This window comes from Rosa rugosa, chromosome 5 (genome assembly GCF_958449725.1).
Source record: "Rosa rugosa chromosome 5, drRosRugo1.1, whole genome shotgun sequence".
Lineage (NCBI taxonomy): Eukaryota > Viridiplantae > Streptophyta > Magnoliopsida > Rosales > Rosaceae > Rosa > Rosa rugosa.
This window is the reverse complement of record NC_084824.1, coordinates 28,893,217-28,919,356: the sequence shown is the minus strand read 5'-3', so window position 1 is coordinate 28,919,356 and position 26,140 is coordinate 28,893,217. Positions and strand designations below refer to the sequence as shown.

The following is a 26,140-nucleotide window of genomic DNA, read 5'->3' as shown; positions in this document are numbered from 1 at the left end:
TTTGTTGGCCAGTAGCAATTTAAAGCTACTTAAAGAAACCAAAGCCTTTCTGTCAAAGAATTTTGACATGAAATATTTAGGTGAGGCATCATATGTACTAGGAATAGAAATTATAAGAGATAGGGCACAAGGTTTGCTAGGATTATCCCAGCAAAACTATATTGCTAAAATTCTGAAAAGATTTGGCATGGAGACATGTGCATCAGGGGAGGTTCCAATGTCTAAAGGAGATAAGCTCACTAAGAAACAAAGTCCAAAGAATGAAGTAGAAAAGGTGGATATGGAGTCCAAGCCTTATGCAAGGCTTGTTGGCAGCCTAATGTATGCTCAGGTCTGCACTAGACCTGATTTGTCTTTTGCAGTTGGTATTCTTTCCAGGTTTCAGTCTAATCCAGGTCATGAACACTAGGTAGCTGGAAACAAAGTACTCAGGTACTTGCAGAGGACTAAAAACCACATGCTTGTGTATAGACAAGTGGAACAGTTGAAGCTTATAGGATACACAGACTCAGACTTTGCAGGAAATTATCCTGATTCCAAGAAATCGACTTGTGGATATGTTTTTATGCTTGCAGGAGAGGCTGTTGCTTGGAAAACTATGAAACAAACCTTAGTGACAACATCTACAATGCAGGCAGAATTTATTGCAGTATATGAAGGAATGCGTGAAGGGCTATGGATTCGAAATTTCTTGATGCAGACTAGGATTTTAAGTCATATAGTTTCTGATGCTCTTGTAATTTATTGTGACAATGAGGCAGCTGTGTTCTTCAGTAAAAACAGTAAAAGGTCAAATAACTCAAAGCATATTGACCTCAAGTATTACAGTGTGAGGGAGAGAGTCAAGCATGGTGAAATTTCAGTATTGAGTATAAGCACAAACTTTCAGCTTGCATATCCATTCACTAAGGCATTGTCAGTTGCAGCCTTCAAGAAACATATTGAGAACATTGGTGTTTTACCTAGTTTAGGTTCTTGAGTTCAGTGGGAGCCTATTTAGTAAGAGCAAATTTTTATGAGTTTTGTATTTTCTAAGTTCTTGTAAGTTTCTAGTAGTTGTGAATTCCAGTTTTTTCATCATCACAACTTTATGTATGATTGAATTTTGATTATCAATAAAATTCTCGAGGTATTTTATTCAAGTTGTGTTACTGCAATTTTATTAAAATTCTCTGCAACTTTATTTTGTGTTCTTGATTTACCTAAATGTCAGATGGTCTTGTAATTTCAGTGAACATGTTCTTTCAGTTTAAAGTACAAGCATTAAGACCATCAGTGTTTTTCAGTTTTGCTTGAGTTTCATTTTGAAACATTCAGTTGGACCATTTAGGTATATGATCTTCTGGTAATACACGATGTTCATATACTGCATCATTTTGTTTTTAATAGCATATGTGGAATGCAGGGGCTTATGTTAGTGGTCTGGAAGTGCTGCATTTTTGTCAAAGTGTATGCTTTTCCTTGCTCTGCATAAGCTACTGTGTTTTGACCATGCTGAATGGATTTTAAGACTTTTCCTTATTCTGGTGCACACTTCAGTTGGTTGTAAACGAGTTAATGTCATTCAGTTTTGGTTGTCCTTGATAACCAGTGATAGTCCAAGTGGGAGATTGTTAGATCAAAAGTGGACTCATCACAAGTTATCCTAAAGCAACTAGGACACCATCAAAGCATCAAATCGAATACAACATGGATCTGGAAAAGAATCAACCTAGATATCTAATGTGATAGTGTATTTATCATTGGATTAGGAATCCATTAATTGGACTACAAGAAAGTCCTAAACTGTGATGCATTACGATTTTTAGATACAAGACTTGATCCTTAAGGAAAACCTTTATGGGAGGATTCTTAGGACTAGTACTTGTATAAATAAGAGGTTAGGGTCCCTGTTATCACCACCATTTTACAAGCATAGTGTTCTGCCCATTCAGAAGCTTAAGTTGGTGAATAGCAGAAGACTTCGACCTCGTCCTCATCCTTGTTTCTGCAGCTGCGACAATGGCTTCAACTTATGATGTCAATGGTATGGTTGATCTCCTCAAGTAATTGTTGAACAAATATAATAGTGTGAGCTTGTTTGTAATTTTAGTTTTACAAGGATATTCGAGATTGGGGAAGGATGAGAATGAAAATTCATGTAGCATACCTTGTATACCGGAATTGGCAATGGTTATGTTGGTGACACTTCCAGCAGCATTGCATGAAATACCAGTCCAAATGCATGGGCTTTCGTTTACTTTGGGATTGCTGGAAGAATTGGTGGCATTGGTATCAGTAATGTTGGGTTGGTAAATCCAATCCTTGAGCTGGTTATTATAGGAGGTTTGATTTAGAAAGTTGGCTTTCCATTTAAGAAGAGCCTCTGCTGCTTCAGTAGTTGAACTAGCAGAAGCAAAATGTGGAAAGTAGTTTTGTGATGAAAGTAGGTGAACATACAAGAAAAGGCAGCAAATTAGAGGGCGCGCTTTTTCAAAAGCTAAAGATCTCATGGCTTTTGTTTAATTTGTTTGGGTATACAGACTACATTATAGCTATTAATCCCAATAGGCTTTATTTATAGGATTAAATTCAGTTTACTCCCCTGAACTTTAGGCCTAAAATCAGATTGGTCCCTCTTTTTGAAAATCGATTCCGATGGTCCCTATACTCTCAAATGACATCACCCGAGTCCAAAATTTGAATTTGGCTCGAAACATGACGTCAGCTGCTGAGTTGGAGCTGACATGGGGGCCCACAATGAGGGCAAAATGGACATTTCAAGTTTTTCTAATTTTTTCTCTCTTTTTTAAATTTTTTTTTCTCTCTCCTCCTGATCTGCTCTCTCTCTCCCCGATCTATACTCTCTCACTCTCTATCTCTCTATATCTCTCTCCCTCTCCCTCCCTCCCTCCCTCCACTGTCAAGTTCCACCCACAGTGCCTCACAAACCCACCTACAGACTTATGCTCCAGCATCAAAATCTGAGGAGCCCATCCCCTTATCACAACCCCTCTGACTCTCCCTCATTCTCTTCTCAAAACCCACAAGCCAATTTTTCTCATCTTTATGATCCTCATTCTCATATGCAAACACTTTCCCAATAATCCAGACAAAATCCTGCTTAGAATTCTCAAGCCCATGAGCGATTTTGATCAGTTGTTTATAAGACAATCGAGCCAAGCTTCCAAAACATGGCGTAACTAATTCCAGTCCTATTACCAATAACAGATTCATCATCTCATCAAAATTTTCTCCCATCTTCAATTAACCACCAAGGCTACGACAATCTGATGAAATCAATAACCAGGGAGAATTCAATTTCAACCAAATCGAACCAAACTCAGTTGCTTTGCTTCCAATTATCACCACAAGAGTAAAACTTTGATTCAAAGGTTGGGAATATACCTTCGAGAACCGATTGCAACCAACTCAGTTTCCTAGAATTCCTTGTCGAGACTGGGTTGATGATGAATAGGTGATTCGAAGCCCACAACCAACATGCTTCTGACTGGGTTGATGTGTCTCAGAAAACTAGAACCTCGCAGGAGAATTTGAGCCGTCCGATTAGAGAGAGCAGAGATTGAAAAATCTGAACCGTGAACAATGGTACCGGCGTTGATGACGATGACCTCGATCTCTGAACCCCAACGCAGGTAATGGAACTCACCGATTCAAGTATCGACGAACTCCGGGACTCCGGAACTGAGTCGACGATGCGGTTCGGACTCGGCATCGATCTCAATGAGAGGATCCCTGGCCCAGTTCGCAGGGTGGAGATTCTGATTTTGACTGACGAGGAGTCGGAGGGTTCAAACATAGGTGGAGGGAGGAGTGGGTGGAACTAGACATTGGAAGGAGGGAGGGAGAGAGATACAGAGAGATAGAGAGTGAGAGAGCAGATCGGGGAGAGAGAGAAAAAAAAATTAGAAAAACTTGAAATGTCTATTTTGCCCTCATTATGGGCCCCCATGTCGGCTCCAACTCAGCAGCTGACGTCATGTTTCGAGCCAAATTCAAATTTTGGACTCGGGTGATGTCATTTGAGAATATAGGGACCATCGTAATCGATTTTCAAAAAGAGGGACCAATCTGATTTTAGGCCTAAAGTTCAGGGGAGTAAACTGAATTTAATCCTTATTTATATATAGGCTTTTTACACATATCTTCTTTCATCAATTGTGGTTCTTATTTTCTGGGGTATACTTAGAAGTTCCTAATACAATTGATCGAGTCAAAGTCTTAATTTGTCCCTTGTATCATAAAGTAAAAATTGGAAGTTCTGAATTTTCCAAATTTTGGATGTTTAGTGACTACTTTGTTCAAGATTCTTTTTACGTTAGCGCACACCACCCGCTAGCTAGTTGGTTCTTTGTTCGAATGCCATGAGTAGAAGGGAAGGAAATGTAAGGGATGCAGATATTAACTGTCTGTTACCGAATAATGATTTTTTTTTTTTTTTTTTTTTTTTTTTGAGGAAAGGAAATTCATTGAACTAGCGATAGAAATCGCTCATGAGGGCATCCCAATGGGGAGCATACAAAGGCCAAGAAAGACTTAACCCTAGAGCTAAAGTAGAACAAATTAGAAGGTGTACTACACCAATAACTTGTCCATGTACAATAGAACATTGCTCTGAAACACTTATAGGAAACCCAGCAGAAACTAAAGGTAAATACTCAACCTCCTCAAGATAATTACCAACAATATAACTATTGTCACAACCTTGAGATTTGTAGATCAAACCATCAGAATCTGCAATCTGAGCATGCAAGAAATCGGTCAACCAATCAAATCTAGACTCGTCCCAGCCTAAAACACACTGCTCGCCAAGGCACGCAATTGTGGTTGTCACGCCCCGAATTTTGAATAATAAATTCAAATCCGAAACATGAATAAACAATTAATACAAATAACGTTCTAAATTTTTTTTTTTTTCTCAGAAACAAACACACCACTCGCCACTCAACACAAAACTCGAAAAACCTCGAGTTAATTATTACAATTCACTCTTACAAAGTAAAATCGTAAAGCTCTAAATGAGCATAACAAACCTCACAATATAATGTTGTAATTCACATAACACTACTCTAAGCAGCCCGATCACCGTCCTGGTTCTCCTGACCTGTAGGATTACCCGCTACACAATTTGAATAGTGTACCGGGAGTTGCAACAACACAAAACCCGGTAAGCTTTTTACAGCCAGTATGAGTAAACAAGAAAGAACTGTTGATTTTAAATTACAATTCTTATAACTCAACAACACAACCAACAATCTCAACATCCACGACGCAAACGTCAATCAATTCAATATCACCACTTTGGTCCTATCACACAACACTATCACCACTTTGGTCCCATCCCATAACACGTTAGAGCTCTAACTGCCTCGTTACCTCTGACACCTTGGCCTAGGGTCAAGCAACGGCAAAAATACTTCGGTTAACACTATAACCGTCGCGCTTTGGACATCCCCGTCCTCAGCACCATATACTTCGGTTAATAATAAACCGTCGCGCTTTGGACATCCCCGTCCTCAGCACACAACTTCGGTTAATAATAAACCGTCGCACCTTGGACATCCCCGTCCTCAGTACACAAACACTCCGGTTATCCTTAACCGTCGAACTTCGGACACCTCATCCTCAGAACCCTACATTCTCTAACTCTATACATCCTCCAATGTAAATCATGAATATTAACAAGAACTCATCAATCATGTTCATCACATATAAATATGGTAAGACACATGTCAATTCATAATAATTTAATCATCCCAATTCCACACTCTTCAATGTCACACCATTCACATATAATCACGTAAATATATATATACGTAATTATCCGCTCAGGGATAATCACTAATACCAACTATAGTTCACATGCAATAAAACCGAGAAATTCATTTGTATAGTAAAAATCATTTTACTTACCCATGGACCGTAGTTGATCAAGTCCATATGATTTTAAAACAAATATTTATTTCATAAATATTTTCACGCAATTACGACAAAATAAGGTAATTAAATTTATTCGGTTCGTAATATGAACCACGTGAGGTTTACTCACCTCTAATCCCGCTGCGTCTTCTTAACAGCTCAAAATACGATTCACAATCGTCCGCCAACTCAAACCGTCAATCACCTAATCAAACATGACCTTAACTTAGCCAATAACTCAAAAACATAATCAAACGACAATCCAACGGTCGGATTGAAATTAAATGATGATCCAACGGTCGGATCCTCACGGATCGCCTTCCTAATCACTGTTTTGCATTTATACGAAGATCCAACGGTCGGATCTTCGCCCATGACCACACAAAGCCACTGGGACAGTCATAAGATCATCATATCAAAACTACAAGTCCATCTGACGGTCCTAACTTCACAGATCACAAATCTAACAATCGAAATCGATCTAAACTTAAAAATTCATAACTTAATCATACGATATCCAAAAATTGCGTATAATATATCGAAATGATCGTATTGAAATATAGAATCTGAAAATGTACAGAAACCATATTTTTGATCCCCGGAGGTGGCCGGAAAGGGCCGCCGGAGTTAGTGGCAGAGCCGCCGCCGACCACCACCAATGGTGTCGGGGCCGGGCTGCTCTTCTTCCTCTCATCATGCTTAACAACTTTCATAACTAGCACGAAGTCTGAAAATGACCGGAAGGGGTCGAAAATTACCTTGAACAGTATGAAGGTGGCCGGAATTTTCCAGAAACCGGCGAGAAACTGCAGAAAACGGCGAGCTCCAATTCGACGTAAAAACGTCAATTTAAGGCTTCGATTCCTTCTGAAGAGTTGTTAAGAAACTCAAGAAGAACTCACTGGTTCAAGAATCACAGAAAAATATGGTCTGTAGCTCGAGATATACCGATCGAAAGCTTCGGTGGTCGGAAAAATTCCAGAATTTTGCAGAATCCGGCAAGGCTCGATTTCGACGTCAAAGATTCAATTTCAGGCCTCGATGCCTTCTAGAGAGTTGTTAACAACATCAAGGGGAACCCACTGGAAAAAGAATCAATCAAAACGATGCACTACAGCTCGCGATATCTTGATCGAAAGTCTTCGTGGTCGGAAATTTTCCAGAATCCGGCGAGCTTGAATTCCGACGTAAAAACTTCAACCTCAGGCCTCGATCCCTTCTTGAGAGTTGTTAATAATCTCAAGGTGAACTCACCAGGCCAAGAATCACAAGAAAAGGTGGTCTATAACTCGAGAAAATCAGATTCGAAGGTGGTTTTCGAATTAAAGCCGGCCGAGCTCCGACGAACGTGAATCCGGTCACTCCAGGTGCGATCCTTCTAGGATGATGATCAGCATGTTGAGGTGAGTTCAGGGAGCTAAGGATCGTGAGTTTTGGTGGCCGGAATTAGGAGAAAACCGGCGTTGACTGTTTTTGGCTCAAACCTTGCAGCTCCGGTTTGCCGGATTTGAGGCCGTTCCGGGGAAAGTGGTCACGTCGAGTAGCTAGACGACGTCGAGGCGAAGCCGTGGACACCTCGAGAGCGGCTTGAGGTGGCCGGACGGTGGCGCTGCTGGCAGAGGAAGAACGCCCAGAAAGAAGAGAAAAAGGTCGGGGGAGAGGAGAGAGAAGAGAGAAAACCGGGGGAGAAAATAGAAAGAATAGGAAATTTTGGGATTTAAGAAAAATTCCAGAAATTCTCCATATTTATAGAAAAAAAATCCCGATTTTCAAATATTCATAACTTATTCATACAAACTCCGAATATTGCGTTCAACATACGCACGAGATCGTATCGACGAGCTCTACAACTTTCATGAAGAAAGTTTTCCCAAATTCTGTACGTATAAGAAGTCACTTTTTAAGACCCCCTAAATAACGTTCGTTTTCGAAATAAAATCGTTCGAACTAATTCCACAACTCCTTCAAGCTTCGTATTCGTGCCCACGCCTACGAAATCATTTCCAAAATGACATCGGACGTTAATTTGAATTTTTCGGGTATTACAATCTACCCTCCTTAAAGAAATTTCGTCCCGAAATTTAAGCGCAAGTCAATTCCTCTCGATTAAGGTTGACCTAACCATAGAATCTCCATCTTTTCCAAATCTGTAGTAATCTACAGAGCCTCAGCTCTTTGTATAAAAATACATTCCTATGGCCACTAAATCCTTTCATCACAAACGTAAACTCACACAACAACTGCTCAACAACACTCCACATCACATACACAAAATCGTCACATGGATCATCTCATAGATCCTCACATAGATCAACACTTTGTACTGGCATACAAGCACAGTAAACACTCCCACAAAGTGTTTCGCTACTCAATTAGCATCACGGTAAGTCTCTATAGTAAAACTCAAGCATGCACCATTCTACACAACAATAGAGATGCATCACTCAAAACAATTCGTCCCCAAAAGCATGCCAATAAAATATGTTACCCAGTGATGATGACTTGGGCTTGCTCAATCCTTGGGCTAAGCATTAGGGCTGGCCAATTGGGCCGAAGAAACCGAACCATCCACATTTCGAACCGGCCCGAACCAATTTGGGTTTAACATTTGGGCCTACCATTCGGGCCGAACAATTGGGCTTAACATTTGGGCTTACCAATCGGGCCGAACAATTGGGCTTACTATTTGGGCTTACTATTTGGGCCTACCAACTTCCAGCTCGGCTACGGTATGAAATTGTACATACCGTATATAAGTATGTATACCGTACAGACCGTATATACGTATGCATACCGTACAGACCGTATATACGTATGTATGCCGTACATACCGTATATACGTCCGTATATCAAGCATATACGAGATCCAAAAATATTTGTAAGAGGTAAGGTTCGAACTCCCGACCTCGAACACGAAGGTTTTGCTCCCAACCACTGAAGCAAGAGCTGCCTTCATTAATATATGCTCACGTGTTATATTTATTATGTCATAAGCGACATAAATAAAATAACGGGAGAGGCAAGGTTCGAACCTCTGACCTCTTGTACAAGAGCTTTGCTCTTCAACCACTAGAGCACCAGCTGCACTCGTTATTCTCCATGCAACTCCTTTTATTTATTCTATCATAAGCGATAGAATAAAAACAAACTGTCGGTACATTCCACGTGCCACGACACGTCGCTTTCGTGATTTACGGAAAGCAGATCCCTTTCGGCGAAAGCTGTCTGCCACAGCGTCTCGAGATTCGCTCGGTCCCCCTACACGCTCTCCACGCGCCCACAACTTTTCCGTGTTTTTGGGCGACTTTAATCCAACGCGTAGTTTGAATCTCTGAGATCGTCCATCCAACGGTGGAGATCTGCTCACCTTGTTCTATAAATAGGTGCATTCGGGGAATGAGACTATTCACACCAAAGAAAAGAAAATTTCCCCAGAGTTTTAGCCATCCTCTCTCAATTCTCTTCTTCCATCCGATAACTCAAATCTCTTCTTCCATTCTCACATTTTCTCAACCCTATCTTGTGCTCTATATAAACCTCCTTTTATCTCCTCCAGATTTTACTCGGTTTTGTCTAAGCGTGCAGTTTCAAATTTCTTCTCCTTCATCATGGTTCGAACCAAGATTACCGCTCGCATGAGCGTCAATCAACGCTGTGTTCTCTCTTTAGAAGAAGAGGGTCGTCAAGCGGCCGCTTGCGCTGGCCTCACTCGTCCTGGAGACCATCGTCCTATACGTGAGCGTAGCCGCAGTCCCCCTCCTCTGCCTCGTCGTTCTCCCAGACTATATCCCAGCGAGTCCTCTTCCTCCCTAGCTGCTCGTGCTCCTCGGCCTGTGGCCACCCTGGAAAGCTTGTCAGACTCAATTGATGCACTGCGTTCCTCCCTCCGTGATGGTATTATGGTGACGGATTGGCGAGTCACATGTATGATCGATTACATCACTGACATGAACCTCTCTTTGATCCGTTGCCACACCGCAATGAACAAGCTTGCTCAGGAGGTCAATAACATGCAGTGTCATCCTCCTGGGTTTCCTTGCAAGGAAGTTGTTGCGTCACTCCACAAGGACCCTCCTCCTGCGGCTGAAACCAGCAAAAGGGCTGCCACTCGTCCGCGCACCGCTCCTCATGTTCCTTGGGAAGATCTTGACTCAACCAGTAGTGACTCGCAGGACAGTGAAGAGGTCGATGATCAAGTCACCAAACTCAGGGAGGAGATTGCTGAGCTTTCCCAATCAAAGGGGAAGAAGTAAAAACAATTCATCTTTTAGTTATTGTATTTCTTTTTCTGCATTTTAACTTTCGTTGTACAATAACTTTATTTTGCTTTTGACTTGTAATAAGACTGAATGTATGTGGTAGTCTTTTCTTTAAAAACAACCAACAACGCCACCAAGAATCGAACCTTGGTCACCCATTGCTCTTTCAAAATTAGCCAGCTCTGCTGCACTCGTACTTCTAGTAATTCCTTGAAGTTTTCTAGATTAGTCTCCAACCTTACGTAAGACATATCTTGATTCACCAATCAATACTGGTAAAGCACCTAATATCTCACCCTAACTATACCCCCGTTCAAAATCCTATTCTCACAACATCTGTTCCAATGCATTGATAATACAACACTAGCACCCCTAGGGTTGCAAAACAACATTATCACCTCAGCTCATATGTCGACACAATGTCTCTTCACAATCAACCCTATCACAAGGTCGTATAAATTTTTCCATATGTCAAACCATACACAAAATCTATCATAGAGATATATCCCCAATAATCACTCTCAAAACGCAACTGTAAATCAAGTCACACAAAGGTCTAGCTAAAATCAAGGAATAATAAAGCTAAACACTTCCCAAGCTTTGCATACAACTTTTCTTTTCTTAGAATCTCCAGCACACACCATAGATGCTATTGCTACAGGTACCATACTTTTCCTCACATCGATAATAAACTCTACTACCCTCCTTATAGGTAACCTAAGTATCTCCCAAATTACATCACTACACTCAAAAATCAATATAGTCTTGAGAATTCTACCCCATAATCTCTCACACTCCTATCATCTTGAGTTAGTGAGATCAATTCTCATTCCAACTGCTCATATATTCTCAATTTATACTAATAACTCAATCTCACACAAGATTAGTATAGTTACCTCAAAGCCACTTTAAACACATCACCCATGCCAATTACCAAAACCCCACTAAGACATCTCGTTACAAAACAAGATATCTATTATTTGACATGTACATCTCATCCAAAAACATATGTACGTCCAACTTAAGAAGGCAAACTTTCTATCCATTAATACTCGTATCCACACTAGGTACGTGCATAGGTCCACACCATGCCTTCAACCAAACACTTCAACAATCAAAAGAACCTCATTTCCATAAAACAATTCTCACTGACTCAACAGAGTTAAATCCGAAGGTTTCCATTCCTTAAAGATTATAACTCGCGGCAACTGAACTCATTCTAATACGAACTTCCAAAACAACTTTAAGGTTCAATGTACTACCCCTTTCGAATATCCATCACCTAAGAAGTATAGTATGCTTGGCTAATACACGTATAGCACTTAAAACATGGCATGAGTCAAATACAAGTCCATATTAGCCAAGTCAATACTACAGGGAAGGTATTCACGTTCCTAAAACGACCTAGCGGCCTAAACAACTCCCAACACTCACGCATACCCAATGACTTAGCCAATACCGAAGAGCACACGATGGGGATCCGCTGCAGACGGGCCATCACTCGGAAAGTATTGACACATCACCAAATATGCACCTTACGCTCTGATACCAAACTGTCACGCCCCGAATTTTGAATAATAAATTCAAATCCGAAACATGAATAAACAATTAATACAAATAACGTTCTAAATTTTTTTTTTTTCTCAGAAACAAACACACCACTCGCCACTCAACACAAAACTCGAAAAACCTCGAGTTAATTATTACAATTCACTCTTACAAAGTAAAATCGTAAAGCTCTAAATGAGCATAACAAACCTCACAATATAATGTTGTAATTCACATAACACTACTCTAAGCAGCCCGATCACCGTCCTGGTTCTCCTGACCTGTAGGATTACCCGCTACACAATTTGAATAGTGTACCGGGAGTTGCAACAACACAAAACCCGGTAAGCTTTTTACAGCCAGTATGAGTAAACAAGAAAGAACTGTTGATTTTAAATTACAATTCTTATAACTCAACAACACAACCAACAATCTCAACATCCACGACGCAAACGTCAACCAATTCAATATCACCACTTTGGTCCTATCACACAACACTATCACCACTTTGGTCCCATCCCATAACACGTTAGAGCTCTAACTGCCTCGTTACCTCTGACACCTTGGCCTAGGGTCAAGCAACGGCAAAAATACTTCGGTTAACACTATAACCGTCGCGCTTTGGACATCCCCGTCCTCAGCACCATATACTTCGGTTAATAATAAACCGTCGCGCTTTGGACATCCCCGTCCTCAGCACACAACTTCGGTTAATAATAAACCGTCGCACCTTGGACATCCCCGTCCTCAGTACACAAACACTCCGGTTATCCTTAACCGTCGAACTTCGGACACCTCATCCTCAGAACCCTACATTCTCTAACTCTATACATCCTCCAATGTAAATCATGAATATTAACAAGAACTCATCAATCATGTTCATCACATATAAATATGGTAAGACACATGTCAATTCATAATAATTTAATCATCCCAATTCCACACTCTTCAATGTCACACCATTCACATATAATCACGTAAATATATATATACGTAATTATCCGCTCAGGGATAATCACTAATACCAACTATAGTTCACATGCAATAAAACCGAGAAATTCATTTGTATAGTAAAAATCATTTTACTTACCCATGGACCGTAGTTGATCAAGTCCATATGATTTTAAAACAAATATTTATTTCATAAATATTTTCACGCAATTACGACAAAATAAGGTAATTAAATTTATTCGGTTCGTAATATGAACCACGTGAGGTTTACTCACCTCTAATCCCGCTGCGTCTTCTTAACAGCTCAAAATACGATTCACAATCGTCCGCCAACTCAAACCGTCAATCACCTAATCAAACATGACCTTAACTTAGCCAATAACTCAAAAACATAATCAAACGACAATCCAACGGTCGGATTGAAATTAAATGATGATCCAACGGTCGGATCCTCACGGATCGCCTTCCTAATCACTGTTTTGCATTTATACGAAGATCCAACGGTCGGATCTTCGCCCATGACCACACAAAGCCACTGGGACAGTCATAAGATCATCATATCAAAACTACAAGTCCATCTGACGGTCCTAACTTCACAGATCACAAATCTAACAATCGAAATCGATCTAAACTTAAAAATTCATAACTTAATCATACGATATCCAAAAATTGCGTATAATATATCGAAATGATCGTATTGAAATATAGAATCTGAAAATGTACAGAAACCATATTTTTGATCCCCGGAGGTGGCCGGAAAGGGCCGCCGGAGTTAGTGGCAGAGCCGCCGCCGACCACCACCAATGGTGTCGGGGCCGGGCTGCTCTTCTTCCTCTCATCATGCTTAACAACTTTCATAACTAGCACGAAGTCTGAAAATGACCGGAAGGGGTCGAAAATTACCTTGAACAGTATGAAGGTGGCCGGAATTTTCCAGAAACCGGCGAGAAACTGCAGAAAACGGCGAGCTCCAATTCGACGTAAAAACGTCAATTTAAGGCTTCGATTCCTTCTGAAGAGTTGTTAAGAAACTCAAGAAGAACTCACTGGTTCAAGAATCACAGAAAAATATGGTCTGTAGCTCGAGATATACCGATCGAAAGCTTCGGTGGTCGGAAAAATTCCAGAATTTTGCAGAATCCGGCAAGGCTCGATTTCGACGTCAAAGATTCAATTTCAGGCCTCGATGCCTTCTAGAGAGTTGTTAAAAACATCAAGGGGAACCCACTGGAAAAAGAATCAATCAAAACGATGCACTACAGCTCGCGATATCTTGATCGAAAGTCTTCGTGGTCGGAAATTTTCCAGAATCCGGCGAGCTTGAATTCCGACGTAAAAACTTCAACCTCAGGCCTCGATCCCTTCTTGAGAGTTGTTAATAATCTCAAGGTGAACTCACCAGGCCAAGAATCACAAGAAAAGGTGGTCTATAACTCGAGAAAATCAGATTCGAAGGTGGTTTTCGAATTAAAGCCGGCCGAGCTCCGACGAACGTGAATCCGGTCACTCCAGGTGCGATCCTTCTAGGATGATGATCAGCATGTTGAGGTGAGTTCAGGGAGCTAAGGATCGTGAGTTTTGGTGGCCGGAATTAGGAGAAAACCGGCGTTGACTGTTTTTGGCTCAAACCTTGCAGCTCCGGTTTGCCGGATTTGAGGCCGTTCCGGGGAAAGTGGTCACGTCGAGTAGCTAGACGACGTTGAGGCGAAGCCGTGGACACCTCGAGAGCGGCTTGAGGTGGCCGGACGGTGGCGCTGCTGGCAGAGGAAGAACGCCCAGAAAGAAGAGAAAAAGGTCGGGGGAGAGGAGAGAGAAGAGAGAAAACCGGGGGAGAAAATAGAAAGAATAGGAAATTTTGGGATTTAAGAAAAATTCCAGAAATTCTCCATATTTATAGAAAAAAAATCCCGATTTTCAAATATTCATAACTTATTCATACAAACTCCGAATATTGCGTTCAACATACGCACGAGATCGTATCGACGAGCTCTACAACTTTCATGAAGAAAGTTTTCCCAAATTCTGTACGTATAAGAAGTCACTTTTTAAGACCCCCTAAATAACGTTCGTTTTCGAAATAAAATCGTTCGAACTAATTCCACAACTCCTTCAAGCTTCGTATTCGTGCCCACGCCTACGAAATCATTTCCAAAATGACATCGGACGTTAATTTGAATTTTTCGGGTATTACAGTGGTACTCACAGCGTGAATGTACTGAGACTCTTTGTAGAATATAGAAGCGAACAGTCTACCGGAAAGTGAAACCAGCATCCCCAGCGAAAAGAAAACAGGAGAATTGAACAACATCATCGCATCTCCTGGGTCCCAAATCCACCCCCCTGGAGAGGTTAAGCCCATTGAATGGATTCTGATCTGATCCCAACAGCAACCCAAAGCCTTTGCTAGATTTGATCTGGACACCCAACTTCTGTTTGGCATCCAATCACGCCATCTCCACGCGGCCATCAACATTGACCGCGTCTGCATCTCCGACGTAGCAGCACTGAACGGCGCCGTGGTCAACCACCACTCTAGCCGACCACCAAACCCCATCTCGACACACAGCATATCCTCCGTCGTCAGCCTCACGTGTGCACAGCCCCACACCACTACCATCACCATCAATGACAGAGCTGCAAGGAAACAGCTAAGCCACCATCTAGGACCCGGATCCCAGAGCCATATTAGATCCCTTGAGCTGACAACCCTGCCCAAACAGCAATCAACGCTCGCTTGATCCCAGTGAAAGAAAATAGATCCATCTGATCGTCTGTCGAATTGATGGTATAAGGGCAGCGCGCTACCCTTTGTCGCGGTCACGGTGGACTTGCGTACAGGACCTCCACCGATCTTCCCCAGATCTGGGGCACGACCCCCTTCAGCAAGAGCAGGCGAGGCTGCAAAGCTCGATGTTACGGCATAAATGGAGGCCATAGTCAATGAGAAAGGAGACAAGAAGAGAAGGGGACGAAGCAATTGTTGAGGGAGGCAAGGAGGCCGTAGACAAACTAGGGTTGAGAGAAACTCTCCTAGGGTTCTGTTATCAATGAGAAGTTCATATGTAGCAAAGTTAAGATTGGATTTCACTAGTGTTAAAAAAAAAAAAAAAAAAAAAAAAGACCTTTGTTTAATTCCTCTGCTAAAACTTTTTGCCATAACTGAGATTCCACTAATGTTAAAAAAAAAAAAAAAAAAAAAAAAAAACTGAGCTTCCAATAAGAATTGTCATATAAAAAGAATCTTTATGCTCATCCATCAATAAAACGATAAGATAGAGACTACAATGACATCAAGAACTGAAAATTCATTTCTTAGGATTCAAATTATGGGATTTCTAATTTTTATGGTTGTTTTAAAATGAGTCTGGAATTAGATCAAATCTGCTGCATACCTGGTTTATTGACAAGTCTAACTATGACATAGTCTAATGGACCTGTTAATTCCCGTGTCACTTGGTTCATTAAGGTCTTTAGCAGCAGCGTGTGCTTTAGGAAATTCTAGAATAAGAATCTGATCGAGTTCTTGTGGCTCCTGCACATCATTGATACTAGCTCTATTATCCATTGATGGAATTTTCACATTCCTCGCCAATAGGAATTTACTCCAAACTAATATGTAATCCTAAAGGTTAGATTCAAGTAGGGTAACTCCAACAAGGCTATAGCTGTATTAGTTGGAGCCAGGTTTTCATGAAAAACAAGAACTGAAAGTAATTTTAGCTTCCAGACTCCAATTTCAAAATCTGATTTTAGCGTATGATTTAATTGTTGTTGGAGATATAACTTTATGCGTGCTATATATTCTCTCCATTGACTTTAGTCACTAATCACAGACCACACAGTTTTGTTTAACTGGGAGTTATAGTAGCTAGCTAAGCCCTTTGGGGAACCAATTTTGTAACTAGTCAACTACAACTGAGTCTATAGATTGTTTATATAAGTGAAGCCAAGCCAAACCAACACAATCAGCTAGCAGAGAACCAAGTTCAGCTCATCACCTGCACTTCGTGTAGGAGCAACCAACCGACTTTTCGACATAGAACATGCAGCTCGGACATCTCCTCCTGTTCTGGCTCTGCGCCAGTTCATCAACATAACAGAATACTTTCCTTCTGTAGATCGACTTGAAGTTTCATTTCAATCATTTTGTAGTGCTAAAGACTGCAAGCAGCAAATTGCCAAAAATAGTACAACACCATTAAATTTCAACTTCCATGTCTTTTAAGGCAACATTAGCTAATGTATGAGAAGACCAACTCATTTGAATAAGCTTCAAGTATGATTCAAAGGAAAAAAATAAAAGCAGAACAAAAGCTTAAAATTGGATTCATATATTCATTCATTTCAATCTCAATTAAGTTTTAGCAAATCGATTAGCTGTGCAAAGTATTATACTTGGGAAATTGAATAGAACTATAAGAGTCATAACGCCGATGATCAACATGAAAAATACTGTGCCTTTAAGAAAAGAAAGAAGTAAAAACTTACTGGGCAAACTTTTCTTGGAGAAAAGATTAAGAAACTGCCTTCCAAATCTAAAGGCCTTTCCTCCTTAAAGAATTTTCTTGTGTTCCATGTGAGAAAATTCATGTTTCAAATGTACAATTCAACTAATATTTCATACAACAACTTGAAAGCATTCAAAAGCCACATTACAAAATCAATCTAAACATTAAATATACCCAATTTCAATATTGAATTACAAAGTTTATAAATTATAATTGGAATTCAAACTGCAAGCAATAAGACATCCATGGCAAGCTTAACTTCTAATAGAACCTAACCCTAGCATGTCAATGAAGATGGGGTAACAATCATGACTTTGATCATAAGTCATAACAAATGCATGGTATCCATTATCCAATGGAAGGATCAGACCTTTTCAAGAATGTGTTGAAGCCGCTGAATTTTGTTCTTTTCATAGTCACCACCTTTCGCTGAAGACTTCTGAGCAGCAATCACGTAGATCTTACCCTATCTGAAATTTAAACAAAAAGATAAGTTAACAAGTGATCAAATAATCAACTGTAAACATTTGGAAATGATGGGCTTCGAATATATCGAAGATAACCTCAAAGTTTTGTTCTCCTAAACTGAGACAAAAGTTTTTGAGTATTTAGTTCATTATCCATAGGCAAAAGTGCATTATCATAGATTTAAAGAAGGGATAGTTACAGACTGTGGCTGTATAATCAGTCAGGTGGGAATTTCAGGATTTTGAAGAAGCAATAGTGAAAAATACGAATGATGGCTAGTGAAAAGTATGAGAAATCCAACTAGCTAGCTCACACACAGAGAGATACACAATCACAAACTCCTCCAGATAATTTAAACCTACTAACTTACCTAGTTCCTAGACTCAAAGACTGAGCAAGTAGGAGAAGGATATATATAATACTAAGTAAGCGACTTCTGATGCTAGCATCAAGGTATATATAATAAAATGTACAAAGGAGGATGGTATGATAGTCCATGATTCATGTAATATACATCGTAGTTGAATAACAACATATGAACTTCAACAGTAATTATATATGCACATGCTTTGAATAAGACCATATATATAAGAAAATCAACAGGAATCACATGTATATTTTTCAGTTGCCTTTTTTTTTTTTAGTCTGCATTCCCTAAACAACTAAAACCAATTCAACTAAAAAACTGACTATGAGTACAGATAGAATCCAAAAAACCAAACCAATTCAACTATACAGACTCAGTATATTGTTTTTTTTGGATCTGCAGTCCCTAAACAACTAAAAGAATCTGCATAACAAAGAGAAGGAAAACAGCTAAACCAATTCAAAACAGCAAATCCAAAGACTCGACTCACTGGAGCATGGTCAGAAACCTAAAATCTAGAATATCTTCCACTTTTCAAAAACATAAAAACAGGTACACATGAGTATGATTGAAGAGGAGGTTAATGGATTTGAATGCATTGACTTATTCCTTGCTTACACATTACTTACTGGGCACAGGTAATGGCTTATTTCATCAAGTGTCTTTTTGGGTTTTTGATGTCACTTGAAAAATGTAAAATTTTAGGACAACTTTACCATTTATTTCTTTCACCATTGTTACTGGAAGTAGAAAGAAATGGTATAACATAAGATTTAAGAGATACCCGGGATCCAATGGCTTGTCTGAAATGCTTGAGTTCATCCCAAGCTGAACTGGCATACTGCATTTTTGTTTATTTAATAAGAGTTTATAATATAATAAGGCGAGGTAAAAATAATATCAAGGTACTGTTGTTTTTGGCTCAACCTATGTCTGAGTCAAAGTAGTTGGTTGCTGTCTTTAAATGGATAGATATGAGATAACTGTATGTAGAGGTTATTTGATTTGGGTAAAAACTACCGTCTGTAATAGAATAAAAAAAAACTGCAAAACTGCTGCAGTTTAGAGTGGGAGAAAACAGAGAGAGTTGAGAGAAAAACGAGTGTTCTTCTCTGCTGTGAGTGTGTGAGAGCAATTGTACAAAATCCTTCTCTTTGATAGTGAATTGAGTGGTTCCATCTGCTCCCCAGATGTAGGCTAATTGCTGAACTGGGTAAACACTTTGCTGTCTTATTTGTCTCCATTCTTGCACTTTAGTTTGTCTGGTACTTGTTTGGATTGTGGTTGAGTTTTTTGTATCTACTGTTGGTGTGTGTATTTTGTGAGTTTTTAGTACTGGTTTGTCTTCTTGGTGTCTATTTGGCACAACAGGTACCTCATCTGTTGCTTTATACTTTAATGCTCCAACTCAGCCAAACCAGCTTTCTCATATTCCCCATTACTAACCGAACTGCACTCTCACCGTAATAGAAGGTTGTAGAGATATATAATTATAGGGCAAAATATAAAGTTTTCCTCTATTAATCTCTATAGACTTGTGAAAATGTGCTTCATGACACACAATTCAACTCACCACCAAATTCTGATCTTGAAGATTCAACAATAACTCCAACCAATGTTCTAACAGTGCAATGACCGAACAAATTAATCTAGCTTCCACCATTTGCTTTTATACACAGTTCAAGTGCTATATTGGCTTCCCTAACCTGATCACCATCTGAAGGTGTTGAATCACCTCTACCAGGTCTGATCACTACTTTCATCAAGCTTCTAGCCACTATTTTCATCCTCCTATTACCAAACAAAAATCAACAAAAATTGAGTAGCATTTCAATTTCCACATATTCATTATCTAACTTGCTACCTACCTCTTTTCGTCATCATTAGGTTCTTTCTTTGGCTTCTGTGGCACTGGGACTTCCCAGAAGTTCGAGAAAGATGAAATCCCTAGCCGTACACGAAGCAAAGAGTTCCGGTTAGTTGAGGCAGAGTGGGAATCTTCGTATACTCAGTTGCTTGGGAATCACAGAGCTTACCTGAAATTCGGATGGTTGACAACAAATCAGGGCTGATTTGTTGGAAATGCCCTGATTTGTTGGAAATAACATTAATTTAGAATTATGTTGAGAGTTATATGGTGAGAATTATGATGAGAATAATGGTGGGAGTTAGTGGCTTCATAGGTTATGCGAGTTAGGAAGGTTTAAGGTTATTATAATGGTCTAAAACTTATGTCCGTTGTAATTGTCATAATTATGGCATTGTTTAGTGTAGACCTATATAAGTAGGCTAGTCTAGTTGAGTAATGTGTGTAGAGGATCGGAGTATTTTGTAGAAGTATCGTAAGAGTGAATTAATTCCTTTATCAGGTATTTTGAGAGTCTCCTCCATATCTCTCTCTAGGAGCTCTGTACATGCCTTTGGGCTGTACATCTCTCATATTATGTGTCATTCATGCACATACCTTCCTATCCAAAATTAGTTTTCAATATTTACGCTTCCGCTGTTATCCAACATGATTGGCTCGAGAATCGTCGATTCTGGAAGCTTCAGTTCCCTATTTGTAATAAATTACAAAAATGAAACATCTAAGACAATCTTTATTCTGGAAATAAGATAGCAGAGACTAAAATATATACGTAGGAAGAAGCATACTCTCTGACTTTCAGTTTCTCAAATATTCAAACCCTTGAGAGCAAGCAATTCACCACATGTTATCATATGTAGTGGCCTTGACAAATGTAGCCTTTGAGTTTCCAATTGTTGAGAAACTTGTTTCATTGTTGGACGAGATTGAGGACTGGAATTCATGCATGAAAATGCTATCTTCACAATAGAGAGCACTTCCCCTGTAACTTGACGAGTGGGAAGTGATATGCGTTGGTCTAAAACATCCACAATTGGCATTTCAATGGCAGGTAATGCAGTTGATGAGGACGATGATAAAGATGACAGAAGATCTCCAGGATGTCTTCCCATAATTATTTCCAATGTCAACACTCCAAAGCTATAAACGTCACACTTCTCATTCACTTCCATTGTATAAGCAAGCTCTGCTCAGAAAAAATCCTCGAACAGTCAAATTCTTACAATACAGATAATATCAAGTTAATGGAATCTTAACATAATTAAACTATGCATGATATGGCAACAAGTTCAGTGTTCATAACATTTGGTATCAGGTGGCTGTTTATCAAAATCAATAACTCTAACACACCAAGTCACACTATGGATCACGACAAGAAAAAAATGAGGACGAATAGTTTGTTTAAAAATAAAAATGAACACAACATGATGAAAAAAGAAAAAGGAAAAGAAACATCATTAAGTGCAAGGTCCTGAAGGAATCATTGGCCTAAGAAACATAACTACAAAATGTGATAAATATAGAGATCTGCAAGTCCACTAAACCAAGAAGGAAAAAAAAAACAGTATTACCTGGTGCAACATATCCATATGTGCCTACAAGGGCAGTCCAATTAGCTGAGTTTGGGTTTAAGAACTTAGCAGTGCCAAAGTCTGAAACGCAAGCCTCATACTCTGCATCCAGTAAAATGTTCTTGCTCGATATATCCCTATGTACAATTGGTGGCAAGCAATCATGATGCATGTAACACAAGGCAAGAACTACACCTTTCACGATATTCACCCTTTCACTCCACCCTAGTTCTTTAGCTTCCTGAACCTTGCTCAACACTCTGGCCAAACTACCCTTCTCAAGATACTCATACACCAAAAATGAGTGACACCTATGTGAACAAAAACCATAAAGCTTCACAATATTTCGGTGTCGCATCTCAGTTAGTGCCCTGATTTCATTCAAGAATTCTTTTTGAAGATTCTTGTCATCAGCGCATAACAGATGGAGTTTCTTCACAGCTACTGTGTTAGCATTTGACAAAGTTGCTTTGTAGACAGTTCCATGTTCTCCCTTCCCTATGCAATACATAGAATCAAAATCTTTTGTTGCCCTTATGATTTCCTCATACATCGTCTTCCCATCAAACTTCAATATCGAAAAAGAAATTTCGTCATCCCTGTTTTTTTCTTCTAGATGCTGATGCTTCTTTTTCCTTTTTGCTACAAAAGCAAATAGAAAGGCTAGAAGTGCAATTGCTCCAAGAACAAGGAAGATCATCAGAAGTATGAGTTTATGGTCTTTTTTTGGGCTTTCATTATTGCAAAGTTGCAAAAAACTTGAGTTGCCACACAAGCCCTTGTTGCCTTGCAATGCTTCTGGAGGAGCAGCTAGAAATGCTTTGATGTTGGGAAGTGGACCTTCCAAGTGATTGTAGGATATGTCAACATACGTCAGCCCATGCATGTCTTCCATACTTGTTGGAATGAAACCAGAAAGATTGTTGTGGGATATATTAAGTATCTCTAGACTCTGCATTTTGCTTACATCTGATGCTATATGACCTTCAAGTGCGTTAAAACTCAAATCTAGTTGGGATAGTTGAAATAACTTCCCCAACTGAAATGGAATTGCTTGACTGAACATGTTGTTGCTCAAATTCAAGTAATGTAACTTATGAAAGTCACCTACCAAGCTTGGAATTGAATCATTCAATTTATTTGCTGATAGATCAAGATATTCTAGATCAATTAATGATTTCAACTCTAAAGGGACACAACCTGAAAGTTGATTGCCATCCAACATCAGTTTCACCAGTGAAGTTAATCCCCCTAACTCCTTTGGAATTGTCCCGACTAAACCATTCGATGAAAGATCCAGCACATGAATTTGGGTTGCGTTTCCAATCTCAGCTGGTATAGAACCAGTAAGTTGATTGATGCTCAATTTAAGATCTGCCAAAGATTTCAGGTTCCCTAACTCTTTTGGAATGGTGCCAGATAGGTTATTTGAATAAAGATAAAGAGTGGCAAGGTTGGTCAGATCACCCAATGTTGACACAATTGAACCATTGAGTTGATTGTAGCACAAATCTAGACCCACCAAATATTTCAGATTCCCTAACTCTGTTGGAATGGCGCCAGAGAGATTATTTGAACCGAGATAGAGAGCAGTAAGGTCGGTCAGATCACCCAATGTTGTCGGAATTAAACCACTGAGGTGATTGATGCTCAATTCTAGATCCACCAAAGATTTCAGGTTCCCTAACTCTTTTGGAATGGTACCAGAGAGATTATTTGAACCGAGATGGAGAGCAGTAAGGTTGGTCAGATCACCCAATGTTGTCGGAATTGAACCACTGAGATGATTGAAGCTCAATTCTAGACCCACCAAAGATTTCAGGTTCCCTAACTCTTTTGGAATGGTGCCAGAGAGGTGATTTGAATGGCAATAAAGAGCGGTAAGATTGGTCAGATCTCCCAATGTTGTTGGGATTGAACCACTGAGATGATTGATGCTCAATTCTAGATCCACCAAAGATTTCAGGTTCCCTAACTCTTTTGGAATGGTGCCAGAGAGATTATTTGAACCGAGATAGAGAGCAGTAAGGTCGGTCAGATCACCCAATGTTGTCGGAATTGAACCACTGAGATGATTGTTGCTCAATTCTAGATCCACCAAAGATTTCAGGTTCCCTAACTCTTTTGGAATGGTGCTAGAGAGGTTATTTGAATGGAGATAAAGAGTGGTAAGGTTGGTCAGATCACCCAATGTTGTCGGAATTGAACCACTGAGTTGATTGATGCTCAACCATAGAATCACCAAAGATTTCAAGTTCCCTAACTCTTTTGGAATGGTGCCTGAGAGATTATTTGAATCTAGATAAAGACTAGCAAGGTTGGTCAGATCACCCAATGTTGTCGGAATTGAACCATTGAGTTGATTGTAGTCTAATGCTAGATACACCAAAGATTTCAAGTTCCCTAACTCTTTTGGAATGGTGCTAGAAAGATTATTAAAATAGAGATTAAGACTGGTAAGGTTGGTCAGATTACCCAATGTCTTTGGAATTGAACCACTGAGTTGATTGGTGCTCAAATCTAGATTCACCAAATATTTCAGATTCCCTAACTCTTTTGAAATGGTGCCTGAGAGATTATTTGAATCTAGATAAAGACTGTCAAGGTTGGTCAGATCACCCAATGTTGTCGGAATTGAACCACTGAGTTGATTGTAGTCTAATGCTAGATACACCAAAGATTTCAAGTTCCCTAACTCTTTTGGAATGTTGCCATGGAGGTTATTTTGGCTGAGGTGGAGGCTGTTAATGTTTATGAGATCCCCAAGTGACGCTGGAATTGAACCATTGAGTAGATTATAACTCATTGATAGATTCACAAGCGATTTCAGGTTCCCTAACGAAGGAGGAATAACATCAGAAATATTATTCTTGTGGAGATAGAGAATTGTAAGATTTCTCTGAAGACCAATTTCTGGTGGAATTCTCCCGGAGAACTGGTTATTAGAGAGGTCAAGATGAAGGAGTTTTGAGAGGGAACTGATTTGAGGTGGGATGACATCAAATAGATTATTGACGCTGATATCAAGATATTCGAGATTGGGGAAGGACAAGAATGAGAATTCATGTAGCGTACCTTGTATACCGAAACTGGCAATGGTTATGTTGGTGACACTTCCAGCAGCATTGCATGAAATACCAGCCCAAATACATGGGTTTGCCTCCTTTGCTTTGGGGTTTCTGGAAGAACTGGTGTCATTGGTATTAGTCTTGGGAAGGTAAATCCAATCCTTGAGCTGGTTATTGTGGGAGTTTTGATTTAGAAAGCTGGCTTTCCATTCGAGAAGAGCGTTTGCTTCGGTAGTTGAACTAGCGGAAGCAAAATGTGGAAAGTAGTTTTGTGATGAAAGTAGGTGAACATACAAGAAAAGGCAATAAACTAGAGGGCATACTCTTTCATTAATAGTTGAGGATCTCATCTGTCTAATTTGTTTGGGGATACAACGTATGTTATTGCTGTTGAACCCAATAGGCTTTACTAATTTATAGGCTTTTTCGCATATCTTCCATCATCAATTGTGTGTTCTTATCTTTTAGGGTTCAGTTTGGATTGAGTCAAATCCTATGATTTGTCATTAGTTTCTACAAAGTTCTAATTGGAAATTCTGAATTTTCCACTTTTTGGGTGTTTATTGATTACTTTTCTCAATATATTTTGAAGTCCTTACACAGGTATTGGACACACCCCGCTAGTTGGTAAAAGGATAGGAAATGGAACTGATAGAGCACTAATCGACTGTTTCTGCTAACAGTTTTGAACTTAACTGAGCTTCCATTAAGAATCGACATAAATCTTTACCACAATAGCCTCTCATTCTATCTGATTCAATTCAAATGAAACTGGATGGTTCTAGTTGTCTTTTTGAACAATACTGCTCACATGTTTCACTCGCTCACTTTTACCTTATATATATTCTTTTTCATAATTTTTTATTCAACTATTCTAATGGCCTTCACATGAGAAGTTTTTTTGTTTTTTGTTTTTTGTTTTTTAAGCCCTCTGAAATATGAGATACATTGTAAACTTGTAGTTTGAATGAGATATAATGTTGAATGTGAATATACTATAGGGTTATCGGGTTTAGGGTTTTATGACATCATATAGTGGGTGATTTACTTAGTTATCCTTCATTATCCATCTGCATTGTATAACCGGAGCAACGTTGAGGGTCATTTACCAAAGAATTTGCTTGTTGGATGAGTGTTATAATTTCCCTGTTCTGTTATAGTCTTAGGTCCCCCTGCATTAGTTATTTTTCTACTTGTTGTAGTTGATATCCTCCCCTTCAAGTATTCTTATTTCTTAAGACTTCGAAGTCTTCGTCTCTAATCAGCTGAAATTAATGTTGATTGCCAAGTTTGTTGGTGAATGATGCATGTTTGAGGTCTTTTTGTCTTTGAGAATTTATATTTGGTGGGAGGGGGTTGAGAATTGCCAAGTTTGTTGGTGAATGATGCATGTTTGAGGTCTTTTGTCTTTGAGAATTTATATTTGGTGGGAGGGGGTTGAGATTAGGGCTGGCTCGGTACCGGTAACCGACATTTTTTTGCCAACACCGTTACCGAACCGAAACTCATCGGTTTGCCTTTTTTACAACCGCCGCCGATACCGATAAATCGGTTACCGATGAATCGGTACGCCGATGTTGTGGTCGGTTTCGGTTTGTCGACCGACTATCTCAG

At 39.6% G+C, this 26,140-nt stretch overlaps 2 protein-coding genes across 2 annotated transcripts; both read right to left on the bottom strand.

Annotated features, from left to right (window-relative positions):
* Window positions 1-2,943: 2,943 nt before the first annotated feature.
* Window positions 2,944-18,396, bottom strand: LOC133711499 (uncharacterized). The gene is made up of 4 exons (XM_062137609.1): window positions 17,556-18,396; window positions 16,676-16,838; window positions 14,869-15,715; window positions 2,944-3,240 (listed from the first exon to the last, which is right to left on the bottom strand). Exons 2-4 carry the CDS (start codon window positions 16,720-16,722, stop codon window positions 2,944-2,946), a joined length of 1,191 nt encoding a protein of 396 aa, XP_061993593.1. The 5' UTR covers window positions 16,723-16,838; window positions 17,556-18,396.
* Window positions 18,397-20,487: 2,091 nt separating this feature from the next.
* Window positions 20,488-24,921, bottom strand: LOC133709581 (probable leucine-rich repeat receptor-like protein kinase At1g35710). The gene is made up of 2 exons (XM_062135370.1): window positions 21,459-24,921; window positions 20,488-21,073 (listed from the first exon to the last, which is right to left on the bottom strand). Exons 1-2 carry the CDS (start codon window positions 24,874-24,876, stop codon window positions 20,694-20,696), a joined length of 3,798 nt encoding a protein of 1,265 aa, XP_061991354.1. The 5' UTR covers window positions 24,877-24,921; the 3' UTR covers window positions 20,488-20,693.
* Window positions 24,922-26,140: the final 1,219 nt, after the last annotated feature.